The sequence below is a fragment of the Toxorhynchites rutilus genome, chromosome 2 (assembly GCF_029784135.1).
Source record: "Toxorhynchites rutilus septentrionalis strain SRP chromosome 2, ASM2978413v1, whole genome shotgun sequence".
NCBI classification, from domain to species: domain Eukaryota; kingdom Metazoa; phylum Arthropoda; class Insecta; order Diptera; family Culicidae; genus Toxorhynchites; species Toxorhynchites rutilus.
Window position 1 is genome coordinate 57,949,587 of NC_073745.1, and position 15,677 is coordinate 57,965,263.

Below are 15,677 nucleotides of genomic sequence, written 5' to 3' on the forward strand. Positions count from 1 at the left end.
GCAACGGATCCGCCGAGGGAATACATAACTCCCGTCGCTCTCCGCATTGTGAAGCCACCGTATTTTTTTTTTTTTTTTTGCTGCCTTGCAAGTGGAACCACCCACCACCAGCACCACCACTACCACCGTTACGAACACACCGACCCACCCACCTCAACCAAGGTGGCAACCAAGCTGACGAGGAAGCCGAGCCCCGAACAGCGCCTAATCCCGAACACCCCACATTCCCTTAATGCAGCAAGACCACGTAAACTCAGTGGGTGCGACCAATTTTGTGCGCTCTCTCGCTTTCGCCCACCGTTGGCCGGAGTGGGACAGCTACAGCTAGCTTGCTAATATACCTGTGCGGAGTGGGCTTTTATACAAGTAGCTACGGTGGCTGCCGACGATGGGACCGATGTGCTGGTATTTGTGCGCCTGAGCTCTCCAAGCTCAACGGGTGCTTGATTTTGCTCAACGCTTTCGTGCTTCTCGTTTCCTGCCTTTCAGTCTGATACTGGTACGCAAGAGCTGCTGTACTCTTTACCTGCCGTTCCGTCCGTTCGCGCGAGCCATTGGTTCGAAAGTTTGTTGTTTCTGTGTATTTTTTTTTTTGTTGTTCCTTCATGGTCCTCGCTTTGGTCCGTGCGCTCTCTATGCTCACATCGTCAAGATGCTACGCGGAATCGCGGGTCACTATCCGAATCGTGGTGTCCGTTGTTGTTGTTGTTGTTGTGCCTGCTGCTGCTGATGCTGTGACTTCGGATGCGGTGTTATCTTCGCCTAGACCTTCGTAACGGCGGGAGTGCGCGAAATCTGGTACCAATCCGTCATGCCCAGCTAACCAAAAACCTGTTGTCTGTGAAATATTGGCCACACACTCGAGGTGAAGAACTCATTGCTGCAGCGAAAAAAGTGAAAAACATATATTTTCCGTGAGGAAGGAATTTAACGGCGATAAGTGAATAATCAAGTGCTGATGAAGTGGAAGTTTTGTGATAATTAACCAGAAATACGATACCACGGGTACGAAGGGCACAGAGAATCGTGCCGAATAAAGCAACTTAAGGGTGAACAGAGGAAGCAGAAAAAATAACAAAAGTGGTTCGAAAAATTCCAAACCTCTCCGGGCTAATTAACGATCTCAAACAAAACACGTAGCGAACTTCTCGAGACCCGAGAAGTGGACCTGCCCGTATACAGCTTGCCCTGCCCAAGTGTTACTTCTATTTGTCTCTGATCAACTTTTAATTAATTAATTACGGTTCGCGCAGCCGTCGCAGCCGAGGTCCGAAGTGTCGCGCGGATCTATCCCTGAGTTAATTACTCCCGTGACAGTGTTCCCCCTCGAGGGTTTGGAGTGTTTGTGTGCGTATGTACGAGCTGTTCCGCTGGAAGATAATTGAACTCACGTTAGGGGTTGTCAGCTCACCCGCACTCCCTATGACAAGTGTGTCTTTTGCTGTGCTACCGGCTTGGTGTAACTCCGTGTGAGCTTGGCAAACTTGAAATTGAAATCAGCAAATCCGCCAAAATCCATCCATCCAACAACGACGTTAGCGCTGCAGGTTCCGGCACCACGGCAACCACGGCACCCCACCCCGCTCCATATATGATGTTGATTGGATCCGCGATCGGGAGTGAGTTCGCACAGCTGCCGACGAGTGGAGCCGCCCCGTGGAGTATGGAACCGCCGAGGGTACCCGGAGGGTTACCCGGCCAGCAGCCGCCGCCACCGACAATGCAGCTCTCACCGACTGGTAAGTTCAAGTGCATCTCATCACGGGCAAAACAAAAATTAATGGTGGCAGCAGGGTTGTGCCCCCGGTGCCGACGGTAATTTAATTATGGCTACTCGGTGGCTGCTCGCGCGACATCAGCAAAGCTCCAGAGCCGTCAAGCTCAATTGTCCCATGTTGATATTCTATTCATAACTGTCCCACCATGTGTTTTGTGTAGATCCATATCGAATAAGTCGGTTCAAGTACAAGAATTTCATGTCACACTTCCAGCCGACCTAATGCACTCTTTTCTAGTTTGGAAGAACGAAGTAATTCTCAAACAAATAAGAAAAAGTTTAACAGAACACGTGTACACCTTTGTTAGCGAATGCCTAATAACAATGAGATTTATATTCTGCGAAGGTCTTGCAGATCACTCATTTCTTCATAAAACGATGTTTCTATGCATAATCTTTCGGAAAAACACAAACAAAATTATTGTTTGTTCCCAGTATATCAAAAAACAACATCAAGTTCAATTGTCCCATGTTGATATTCTAGGCACAACAGTCCCACCATGAATGTTTAAACCCGTAATCAAGCTTGATTGATTCAGTGAGGAGATCTCATCAAATTTCATTAAACAATAGTATAGTCCTTATAAAAAACCCGGTGTATTGCTAAATTAAAATGTTTAAAGCTTTTGGTAGACAAATATGCGAGAAAACTTTGATTGCGTTTTTCTCAGTTGCTGATTCTGGAATATGGGACAACTATGCGTAGAACGGCAGTATATCGGTGTCGACCTGTAAATTATGTTAAAATGAAGTCTATAACCCAAAGAATGTCAGATTTTTGAATATAAAATTATTTGTGACATTAAAGTACACTAAATTCACATTTAAAAATGAAGTGTTCGCAATTTGAATCACGTGTAGAAACTTGATTCATATTCCGAACACTAATTTTAATGAAGATTTCTGCATGAAATATCTTTTTATTTCATCTATTTATTGTAGGTTCTTACCATTTCTAGCGCTTAACATGAAAGCAAACAAAAACTACAAAAAACTGAAAAATTAACGATGCTTATTTTCTACAGAATTTGCTAACCCAAACATTTTATCATTGATTTTGACTGTCACTTTTTTTTGCAAATGCTTGATATTGTTAATGTAGATTGTTCACCCACTTATTGTAGGTTCATACATTCTCTAGCACTTAACATGAAAACAACAAACAAAATAGTTTTTTTTTATATAAATCGTTTATTTTTACAGGCTCAGTTACATTAGTTTAAAGGAGCCGAATTCTTAAATATATGTTTTAAAACTATACATAAATAATTTTCCTAACACTATGGTTAGTAAGGTGGGAAACCGATTACTCGCGGTTTACTCGAGTTTAGAGGGTGACATCTTTCAGGAAAGGGATGGGATATAAGGGAACTGTTACAATGTTGATGATCACACTCGATTCTTAAATCTATTCGTATATCTATTGTATATTTACATTTCAACTTATTTTACTGTTTATACCAAGGGGGCCAATTGCTCGCAATGGATGAAAAGGAGGGTATAAGGAGATAGGTACAATCACACACGAAGATCGATAGCTTTAAGGAAAACATATATTTGGGTCATGTAATCAAGGTCTAACCGAGCCAACATATCTCTCACCGGCACATTGGGCTGTCTTCCTCGGGCCCGAAGGGAGTTTTCTAAATTCGATCTGGCTAAACAAAATAGTTGAAACAACTACAAAAACTGAAAAACGATCGATGCTTGTTTTTTGCGGAATTTGCTAACGCAAACATTTTATCATTGGTTTTGACTGTTCACTTTTTTTTGCAAATGTCTAATATTATAAATTATAGGCTGTATCGATACCTGTAAATGATGTCAAAATGAAGCCTATACTGCAAAGAATGTCTATGTTTTTATATTTCAATTATTTATAACATAAAAGTTTAGTAAAGGGCCTGGCCGGGTAAGGGAGTAAAAAGTCCCTCCAAACCAAATCATATGGCAAATATTGTAAAGGATATTCAATAAGAAATTTTGGCGTTTTTTTAACCCCTATGTGGTTTAACATAGGATCTATAGTGAAAAACGTACTTTCTCATTTATTTCACGCCATCCTCAAAAGCATCGAGAGAAAAATTTGAAAAAAATACTGAATGTGTATCTCTCTCAATTTCATCAAAATTTCATCAAAAATTTATATACTAAAAAAATATTGAAATTTTGATTTTTTTTTTTTGGGATCAGTACTACTCTGATTCATATTTAAATGTGTTACTATGCCTTTTCTAGATATGTGTGATTTTTTTCAGTGTTGCGCGGTACAAAAAAATATTTGTTTTTATATTTCCAAAGGGCCTGGCTGGGTAAGCGAGTAAAAAATGCCCCCAAACCAAATCACCAGATGTATGGAAAATATTGTATAAGGTCCTAAATAAATCATTTTGACAGTAGTGCCATATATTTGAGTCTTATATGGTACACCATAAGATCTATGGTGAAAGATGCGCCTTTTCGTTTTTTTCACGCCATTCTCAATAGCTTCGGGACAAAAATAAAAAAAGTACATCCTACCAAGGTGTATCGATAAATATCTTCAAAAAAAATTTTCATCAAAAAATCCAATAATAAAAAAAAAAGTCTAAATATGCGGTACAAAAACAATTTATATATTTTCTGGAATTTCGAAATTTTGGAAAAAATATAACTTTGAGACCCACTTCTGCTCCAATTTTTCTTTAAATGTGTTCGTATGTTTCTTTTTTTTCTACATGTGGCGTAATTTTTTCCTGAATTTTTAAGAGCATTGCGAGACATAAAAATAATTTTCTTCATCATCTGCATTATTATTTTTATTTTCTTGAAATTGAAATTATTTTATTGTATTCGTGGTTTTCAATTGTTACATAAAAATAAAAAAAATAATAATGATTTGATTTTTTTTTTTTAAGTTTTCTTCTCATTAATCCGAATGATCTTTCCACAAGGACTTTATTTTTTCTCACAGAGGTCTATTGTACTGCTGACTCCTATGAATTTGTTTAACCAGCTGAATCCAATGTAAAGATAATCTCATATATTTTAAGATACGAGAAAAAAATCTTTGTGCAGCACAATTCTCTAAATATACCGACAAAATTAAGACATATTAAAAACAAAATTTAAATAAATATTAGAGCAGTACTGGGCCTCTAAATTCAAAGTAAATTAAAAATGCCCAAAGGCCAAAACATTATTTGCTTTCGCGCAATCCTCTTAAAAATTCAAGAAAAATTTACGCTACATGCGGAGAAAATAACACATTTGGACGCATTTAAATAAAAATTAAAACAAAAGTGGGTCTCAAAGGTATTAAGAATAGCGTGAAAAAAACGAAAAGGTGCATTTTCACCATAGATCCTCTAGTGTACCATATAAGGACACAAAGGGCCTGATTCTCAAAAACACTTCACGGTGGAAACGGAACTACTGTCAAAATGTTTCATTTTGTACCTCATACAATATTTTCCATACAGCTGGTGATTTGCACTTTTTACTCCCTTACCCAGCCAGACCCTTTGGAAATATAAAAAAAAATATATATTTTTTGTACCACGCAACCCTGAACAAAATCTGAAAAAAAAATTCAAAATTTCAATATTTTTTAGTACTTTTGATGATTTTTTTTTATCATTTTTTCTTGATACGCCGTAATGAGATGCACATTCAGCATTTTTTTCAAATTTTTATCTCGACGCTTTTGATGATAAATTATCGTAATTTTCATGTTCTAAAAAGTTTTTTTCTGTTGTTTCTGAATTTACACACAAAAATGTTACGAGTAAAACATTATTTTTTCAGGAGTCTTCATACAAAAATGCTTTCTATTTCAGGAGTTATAAAAAATAGAAAGTTGACGTCTTTGTCAAAAGTTCATATTTTAATAAGATCTAAAACTTTGTCGAATACGAGGAGCATTCAGAAACAACTATTAGTAAAATCGCCAAAAATCGAAAAATGCATTTATTTAAAAAAAATCAATTACAGGCTTTCAAAGTACTTCCGGTAAAATACACATTTCCCAGCGATTTGTCCACTTTTGGAAGGTCTGATAGAAGAATTTTTCTCCGAGCTTCTTGAAAATCGCTTCCGATGCTTTTACTACTGATATATTCTTGGTGAATCGACTCTGAGGTGTTTTTACAGCTCAGGAAACAACGATCACAGAGAACCAACACAGAGAACCACAGAGAACCAAATCTGGGGAGTAAGAAAGGTGTGGCATGATGTGGATTAGCCCGAGCGATGGCAAAATTTTATCGCACAATGTTGTTCATTTTTTAACGTCGCGTCACATATAGCGAAAACTTCTGGAGACCAAAACCAATACGATTTCAAAACACATATATGTACTCATTCACTATAAACGAGTGTAGGGACAATACTGACAGTTGTTCTGGAAACAAACAACTACGCTCTACACGCTCCTGAGGTCATTTTAACCGTAACCAGTGTTACCTCTTGAAAAAAACAGAAAGTGGGTTATATCTATGGTATAACCGCAATGGTGACGTAGGACTATCGTTGATTCATTGATCCTTTGTTTGAAGTTGAATCTGAATCCATGCTGAATGAATGAATAAATGAATATTTGGGGGACTTCGAAAACGAGAGCGTTACGTTGGAGGTACAAGGTTTTATGCATCCAATATTGGATACGAAAATATCCTACTGATGGGGAAGAATAATCTTCAGAAGCTATCCTGTTAATTGCGATTGATTGAAAAATCACAAAACCAAATGTATTTGGTCACAGTGTTACATGGATAGAAAACATTCAAATAAACTCATTCACATGAATGTATTTTTAAATTCCCAGAGGAACGATTAGATATTTCCACATTTTCCTCGATACTGGAAGCCCACCAGTGGTTAATGCTAACTCGATAACCATATGTTAATAGCACTTGATTGAAACATATTTGGTCACAGTATTGCATGGATAGAAAACATGGAAACATGGAAAACATGGAAAGAGTTTATTTTGCTCTTTCACATGAATGTATCTATAAATTCCCAGAGGAACTGGCAGATTATTTTCCGGATCTTTCTCGATGCTGAATGGCATCCAAACGGAAAGAATTCCGTGCGTGTATGTGTGTGTGTGTAGCGGCTGCTTCGAGATCTTCCCGGGGAACCGTTTGTGGCATCACTATCCTCCTGATGGAGTCATGTCTGGCCTAAGGTGCACAAACAGGCTCTTGGTGCCACCGTTCATCCGCGCTTTCATGAAAAACGAAGAGCTTCACCACAATAGCGACAACATGCTCCAATCGCTGTTCAATTAGAACTGAGTGGATTTCCGAGCGGCGCTCGCTTATATACCGATTGGTGATTTCAATAGCCTGTTTTGAAAGCAATTTTAAGACTATTGAAACAAGTTTTTGGATCAAAAAGTAACAAGTATAGAACGCGTAGACATTTTATCTTTCGAATGAAGTGTTTATCATACCATTTATTTCAGTTGTTTAGGAGCTATCAACGCTCAAAATCTCGGTCGCGCTTTCGTTTTCGAAACTTTGATTTTACACCCCGGTATAGAAATGAAAGACGTAGTTCTACGTCAAAAACTCACTGACAGTTGTTTCTGAATGCTCCTCGTACACTATATCGCTATCTTTACTTAAAACAAAATTAGGATTAGTTTTAATTTGTTCAAAGAAAACATGAAAAAAAAAACTTTTTCCCTGTAAAAATGCCCATCGTCCAATGTATGAACGATTTGTTGTAAATTGTAAGGGCTAAAGGGTGTGTCACATCAAATTGCATCACGGAAAAAACGCTGTAGAAATTCGCTCAGTAGACCGATCCTTTTGAAAATTTTAGCCAGTAAAATAAAAACTATTAAACAACTTTTGGCATTTTCTTTTTATTCATACTTCGAGCCCAAGCCCGTATGCTCGCACCTTCCTCTTTACCCCGTCCATAAGGTTCTGTACAACGTCAGGTTGTAGTTTTTTTTGAACAGAAATCCATTTTCTCTTGAAGTCCGCCTCCGATTTGACAACTTTTGGGTTCTTCCGGAGGGTCTGCTTCATAATCGCCCAATATTTCTCTATTGGGCGAAGCTCCGGCGCGTTGGGCGGGTTCATTTCCTTTGGCACGAAGGTGACCCCGTTGGCTTCGTACCACTCTAACACGTTCTTTGAATAGTGGCACGAAGCGAGATCCGGCCAGAAGATGGTCGGGCCCTCGTGCTGCTTCAATAGTGGTAGTAAGCGCTTCTGTAGGCACTCCTTAAGGTAAACCTGCCCGTTTACCGTGCCGGTCATCACGAAGGGGGCGCTCGCTTTCCGCAAGAGCAGATCGCTTGCCACACCATGTACTTTTTGGCAAACTTGGATAGTTTCTGCTTGCGAATCTCCTCCGGAATGCTGAATTTGTCCTCTGCGGAGAAGATCAACAGGCCCGGCAGCTGACGAAAGTCCGCTTTGACGTAGGTTTCGTCGTCCATTACCAGGCAATGCGGCTTCGTCAGCATTTCGGTGTACAGCTTCCGGGCTCGCGTCTTCCCCACCATGTTTTGCCTTTCGTCGCGGTTAGGAGCCTTCTGAACCTTGTATGTACGCAGGCCCTCCCGCTGCTTGGTCCGCTGGACGAATGAGCTTGACAAATTCAGCTTATTGGCGACATCCCGAACCGAACTTCTCGGATCACGTCTAAACTGCTTAACTACGCGCTTGTGATCTTTTTCACTGACGGAGCATCCATTTTTGCCGTTCTTCACCTTCCGGTCGATGGTTAGGTTCTCGAAGTATCGTTTTAGTACTCTGCTGACCGTGGATTGGACGATTCCCAGCATCTTACCGATGTCCCGATGTGACAACTCCGGATTCTCGAAATGAGTGCGCAGGATTAATTCACGACGCTCTTTTTCGTTCGACGACATTTTTCCAAATTTACGAAAAATTGACAGTGAAGCATGACCAACGTGATCTATACACTCTTATCTGATTATAAGCGAAAGCTGAAGATATAATTCCTAAAAATTAAATTTCTACAGCGTTTTTTCCGTGATGTAATTTGATGTGACACACCCTTTCTTTTTTTTTTTTATGAATTTTAATATCTAAAATTTTTTTCGCGAAATAATACTAAAAATTTTCTTAAAACATTTTTAGTATTTTTTGATGGAAATTTAAACAATTTCCTACATTTCATCCTTCAATTAGAATTTTGTAGGTATTACAGTTTTAGAATTATATTTTTTTGTAAAAAATAAAGAAAAAAATTTCGGCCCTTTTTAAAAAGTCGTCTAATTCTTTTTTGAATGTTTCAAATATTCAAAGTTGCTCCAAAGACCCACGTGTTTACACCCACAACCAGGGCTGACAACTGAAATTTTTCAAAAATCAGAGAAAAGAAACTAAAAATCAGGATAAATCAGGATAGATCATTTTGGGATGTCCGGAAAGTTCGTGGCGATTTTTGGGAGACCAAAGTCATCATTTTGATAGGCAGACATACATTTATTAAATTTTATATGCACAGTTTTGTTCCACGATCTTTCGCCAGATTTCATGCAGGTTTAAAACTCTATCCTACCAGATCATGTTTGCTTTCTTATCGAACACTGTCGAAGTTCTGGCTCTTGAATGAGTTTTGTAGAGACCTGAACCTGCGATAATCTGATCATAATCGATTAGTCTGAGAACTGGTGATATAGGGTCTCCTACCATGACTCCAAAATAATTTTTCGTGTAATTTATCGAGACATGCATTTTGGTGTTGGCCTGATGGAAAGGCAACGTCTATCACGTAGACGATTTGCTTCAAAAGGCATTTTCGTTACATTTATAAAACGAGTCGCAAATTGGAATACAATCCATTGAAGACATTTCATTCAAATTGTGTGGAACCCACATATCGTCTCGATATACGTAACTAAGCTTTGGCAGATGCTCATCAACGGTGGATTTAGATATTTGTATTGAATTTGCTAATTCATTTGTCGTATACTGAGGATTACTCTTGATCAACGTCATCAATGGCGACACTAACTTTCCGAACAATTTGAAATATTTTCTTCAATAAATAAAACAATGTTTAATGAGGAATACATTTTATGTTGAAAAATGCTTACTTCTCTTACTTTTCATACGTCAATTTTTTTTACATTTAGTTGTTATTTGTTGCAAAAATATAAGGGAACTTTTGTCTTCTTTTTATCAGTTCTACATGATTCTTAGCGGCTAATATCCTTTCCATTATTTCCGTACCCAATCTATTAATAATCCTTATTGTATTACTTTTATTGCTTTGTTTTATACTTTCACTCGTCCTTTTTTAAGGCACAATTATGCATTGTTAGTATTGTAGTTCATGATACTATGACTACAACAATAAATGTCATACATTTTTACGGGTTTTTAATAATTCATAATTGTATACATTACAAAGAAATTCTACTAAATATCTATAACTCTGTAATCCTCAAGATAAGATTCAGGAGAGAGAGAGAGAGAGAGAGAGAGAAAAAAAAGTGAGTTATATCTGTGATATAACCACTAGGTTGACCTGGGACTACCTTAGCCAGTGTCTTAGAATATCAACAAATATTCACGCGTAACGAACATGATTTTATTTCAATGTAAATGACTTTTTTTTCACCTTGAAAAACACTTCCCTCATGTATTGATGACAATAACAAACGAGTTCATTTTGTTCATATCGCTGATGCATGAACAAATTTGCTATAATGAATGAATGCGGCATTGAGTGGGGTTCATAACTTCGCTGTTATTTATACTTCAAACATCAAAAGCAACAAATTGATATTCATCACATTCGAAAAGATTTTCGTTCTGGCAGTGAATTTTCCAAACACGACATCAGGCAGCTGCAAAGCAGCACGGGATCATAAAACACTTGGATAGAGACAAGCAAAAAACCGCGAACGATCCCTAAACGCTGTATTTATTGTATTGCAAGCAGCAATACAATAAAAGTTCTAATTGAATAAAAACCATCCGCACACAGCAGCCTCAGGATAAAAGAAAACAACAGCTGATATTCATTTAGCTAAAATGAGATTCAATTCTGATCTCTCGAATGATCAATATGAAAATGACACTGGGTGAAAAAATAACCTTCAAAACATGTTGAAGAACAAGAGTTCATTTGCTTATATTCACTGGTTGTCTGGAGTTGTCATTTTGATTTTCGTTTGGAGTATATAGGTTTTTAATGCGACCTAGCCCGAAAATCTATGCGTTTGAGCTCAGCGATGACGATTTTTTTCAACACTGACCTTAGCTTAGCAATTATTTGTTTTTTTTTTTTTTTTTATTTAAATCGTTTATTTTTACAGGCTCAGTTACATAGGTTTAAAGGAGCCGAACTCCTTACTGTATTGTTACTAGTATATATACATTTTTACTTAATTCTAATGTTAATAATATAGGAAACCGATTACTCGCGGTCAACTCGAGTTTAGAAGGGTGACATATTTTCTTCAGGAAAAGGAGGGGATATGAGGATATGTTGACATTGATCACACTCACACTCTCAATCACACTCATCACACTCAATTCTTAAACCTATCTTATATCTAATATGTATTTACATTTCATCTTATTCTTAAGAAGGGATCCGATCTCTCACAAAGGAAAAGGAAAAGGAAAAACTAAGGGTATAAGGACAATCACACACGAAGATCGATAGCTTTAAGGAATACATATATTTGGGACATGTAATCAAGGTCTAACCGAGCCAACACGTCTCTCACCGGCACATTGGGCTGCCTTCCTCGGGCCCGAAGGGTGACTACTAAATTCGATCTGGCGACAAGATACAGCTCGCACGACCAAACAACGTGCTCGATGTCGTGGTAACCTTGGCCACAAACACAAAGATTGTTGTCGGCAAGATTAATACGAAAGAGTAGCGCATCTAACGAACAGTGATTGGACATGAGTCGGGAGAAGGTGCGAATAAAGTCCCGGCTCAAGTCCAGACTTTTGAACCATGGTTTGAGGCTAACCTTAGGGATAATCGAGTGGAGCCACCGGCCCAATTCATCTTCGTTCCATTTGCGTTGCCAGTTAACTATGGTATTTTTGCGGACTAAAGAATAAAATTCATTGAAGGCGATTTGACGCTGATAAATATCGCCTTCAATTGCACCTACCTTTGCTAATGAGTCAGCCCTCTCATTACCCAGAATTGAGCAATGTGAAGGGACCCAGACAAAGGTAATGACATAACAGCGTCTGGATAAAGCACTCAAAATTTCTCGTATTCTCTCAAGGAAGTACGGCGAGTGCTTTTCCGGCCTCACTGAACGGATAGCTTCGACAGAGCTAAGACTATCCGTTACAATGTAATAGTGTTCAACAGGTCGTGAGGCGACGCTGTCCAGCGCCCAGTGTATCGCTGCCAATTCAGCAATATACACTGAGCAAGGATTCTGAAGACTGTGTGAGGTGCTAAAAAATTCGTTGAACACTCCAAATCCTGTGGACTCATTCATAGAGGACCCATCAGTAAAGTACATATTATCACAATTGATATCCCCATACTTTGCATCGAAGATCGTTGGAACGATCCTCGATCGAAGATAATCTGATGTTCCATGGATATCCTGCTTCATGGACAGATCAAAATGCACAGAGGAATTGATGTAGTCAGGAAAACAAACACGGTTGGGAATATACGAAGAAGGATCAACCTGCATGGAGACGAATTGATGATATGAGCTCATGAATCCAGAATGAAAATTTAGCTCGATCAGCTGCTCAAAATTTCCGATCACCAAAGGGTTCATAACCTTACACCGGATGAGGAACCGAAGAGATAATAAATTGAAGCGATCTTTTAGTGGGAGTAGGCCTGCCAAAACCTCGAGACTCATGGTATGCGTTGAGGGCATACATCCCAACGCGATACGGAGACAAAGATACTGAATTCGCTCGAGTTTAATGAGGTGTGTTTTGGCAGCTGATTGAAAACAGAAACTGCCATACTCCATCACTGAGAGAATAGTTGTTCGATACAACATTATAAGATCTTCGGGATGGGCTCCCCACCAGGTGCCGGTAATTGTACGGAGAAAGTTTATTCTTTGTTGACATTTTTTACTCAGATACCTAATATGGGCCCCCCAAGTACATTTAGAGTCGAACCAGACCCCAAGATACTTGAATGACATAGCATGAGTGATCGGTTTACCCAAAAGTTGAAGCTTTGGTTTTGCTGGTTTATGCTTCCTAGAAAAAACCACCATCTCTGTTTTCTCCGTGGAGAATTCGATCCCTAGCCCAATGGCCCAGGTTGAAAAATTGTTCAAAGTATCTTGTAAGGATTCTTGCAGGTCGGATTCGTTTGATCCTACGACAGACACCACTCCATCATCTGCAAGTTGTCTTAGGCTGCAATTTTGTGTAAGGCAATTGTCAATGTCGCTTACGTAGAAGTTGTACAAAAGGGGGCTTAAACATGAGCCCTGGGGGAGTCCCATGTAAGAGACCCGACTTACTGCCGAATCTCCATGAGAAAAGTTCAAATGTTTCTCACAAAGCAAGTTATATAACATATTATTCAATAGAGGCGGCAGACCCCGAGATTGTAATTTGTCTGACAAAACCTCTATTGAAACAGAATCAAAGGCCCCCTTTATGTCCAAGAATACTGAAGCCATTTGTTTTTTTTCGGCGTAAGCCAGTTGAATTTCTGAAGAAAGCAACGCAAGACAATCATTCGTCCCCTTGCCCCTGCGGAACCCATATTGTGTATCTGAGAGTAGGCCATTCGTTTCAACCCATCGATCAAGGCGAAACAAGATAATTTTCTCCAACAATTTCCGTATACAAGACAGCATTGCTATTGGGCGGTACGAATTGAAGTCGGACGCGGGTTTTCCGGGTTTTTGAATAGCTATAACTCGTACTTGTCTCCAATCATCTGGAATAATATTATGCTCCAGAAACCGATTGAATAAGTTCAACAAGCGATGTTTCGCCACATCAGGGAGATTTTTCAGCAAGTTGAACTTAATTCTATCCGATCCCGGAGCAGAATTGTTACATGAAAGGAGAGCAAGAGAGAATTCTACCATCGAAAACTCGGAATCAAGATCGCACCTATCTTGTGGTATATCTCGAATAATTCTTTGCACTGGAGCGGAATCGGGACAAACCTTTCGTGCAAAATTAAAAATCCATCGATGTGAATATTCCTCGCTTTCATTGGATGAAGAGCGATTTCTCATGTTTCGAGCCACTTTCCATAATTTTTTCATTGACGTTTCTCGTGACAAACCTCCCACGAAATTTCGCCAATAAGCACGTTTTTTCCCTTTGATCAAGTTTTTAAATTGATTTTCAAGGTCCAAATACTTCTGAAAATTTTCAGGGGTTCCACGTTTCCGAAAAGCTTTAAATGCATTCGATTTATCTCCATAAAGCTTGGAACACTGGCCATCCCACCATGGATTGGGAGGCCTTCGACGAATAGTGGAACCTGGGATGGGTTTCGTTTGAGCGCGAACCGCGCTGTCATAGATCAAACGAGAAATGAAGTTATACTCCTCCAATGGAGGCAAACCATCTCTGGAATTGATGGCTAGAGCAATCGCGTCCGCATATTTTTTCCAGTCAATGTGTCTTGTGAGGTCGTATGCCATGTTTATTGATTCAGAAGAATTCAACCCATTGGTGATAGAAATTTTGATTGGCAAGTGGTCACTACCGTTGGGATCCTGGATTACATTCCACTTGCAATCTAACGATAGTGAATTCGAGCAAAGCGAGAGGTCAAGAGCACTTGGTTTAGCAGGAGGTTTAGGTACACGTGTTGTTTCCCCAGTGTTCAAAACGGTCATATTGAAGCTGTTACAAAGGTCATATATCAACGATGAACGATTGTCGTCGTACTGTTCCCCCCAGGCAGTTCCGTGAGAGTTGAAGTCTCCCAAGATTAATCGTGGCTCAGGAAGGAGTGAGCACATGTCAACAAGTTGCTTGCGGCTAACCGCAGCTCTCGAAGGCCAATACAAGCTGACTATACAGAGGTCTTTGCCTCTGATGTTTGCATGACAAGCAACAGCTTCGATCCCTCCAGTAGGTGGAAGGTCAATTCTAAAAAATGAGTGACACTTATTGATCCCCAATAGTACCCCTCCGTATCTGTCATCACGGTCCAAGCGTATTATATTAAAATCGTGGAAAAAGAGATCATTTTGAGAAGAGAGCCAGGTTTCGGATAGAGCAAAAACATCACAATTGAGTTTATGAATTAGAAATTTGAATGTATCCAATTTAGGGATAAGACTACGACAATTCCACTGTAAAACAGTGATATCTCCGACCTCTCTATTTAAATTAGACATCAAGAGAGATAATCATTGCAAGGAGGGGCCATGTTTGCATCAATTGCTGCAAAATTGTCTTTAGTACTGGAAGCATTGCGGTGACAATGGTTCTGATGGAGTCGGAAACATTAAAACACGTGAAGATTTGATCCACAAGGTCAGACAACTTTATAAATCCCGATTGGGAAGTTGAACTTGACGGAAAAACAGGGACAGTTGGGGTTTTTGATGTCCCCTCGAGTGCTGGGTCGTTCGAAGGTGAACTATTACCACGGAGGCCAGGAGGGACCTGATTTTGCTTATCCGCTGCACTCGATTTTTTGGGCAAGCTAACAGGGGGTATCACCGGAGGGACTTGTCCTTGAACTTTGGGAGTGGTCACATTTTTGCGCCGGGGATTCCCTTGAGAAATAAACGGCGTGCCCCCGTTAGCTGTATCCGCTTCCATTTCGTCAACTGGCAACGTAGCGAAGACATTGTGTGTATTGATTGGTTGTTGTTCTTGAGCCAGTGGAGAAGCGCCCTTCAAAATTTCTGCGAAAGTGCGTTTAGAGCGTTCCCTCAAAGAGCGCTTCTGTTTCTCCCAGCGAGCCTTGTATGTTTCAC

At 39.4% G+C, this 15,677-nt stretch overlaps 1 protein-coding gene across 3 annotated transcripts in view; it reads left to right on the forward strand.

The window, feature by feature from the left end:
• Nucleotides 1–502: 502 nt before the first annotated feature.
• The window catches only part of LOC129767802 (paired box protein Pax-6-like), a 170,373-nt gene continuing 155,198 nt past the window's right edge, over nucleotides 503–15,677 (forward strand). For all 3 annotated transcript variants that reach the window (XM_055769009.1, XM_055769010.1, XM_055769011.1), the window contains exon 1: nucleotides 503–1,739. In XM_055769009.1, the coding sequence (XP_055624984.1) occupies nucleotides 1,592–1,739 (148 nt within the window). In that variant the 5' untranslated portion in view covers nucleotides 503–1,591. The remainder of the gene's footprint in view (nucleotides 1,740–15,677) is intronic.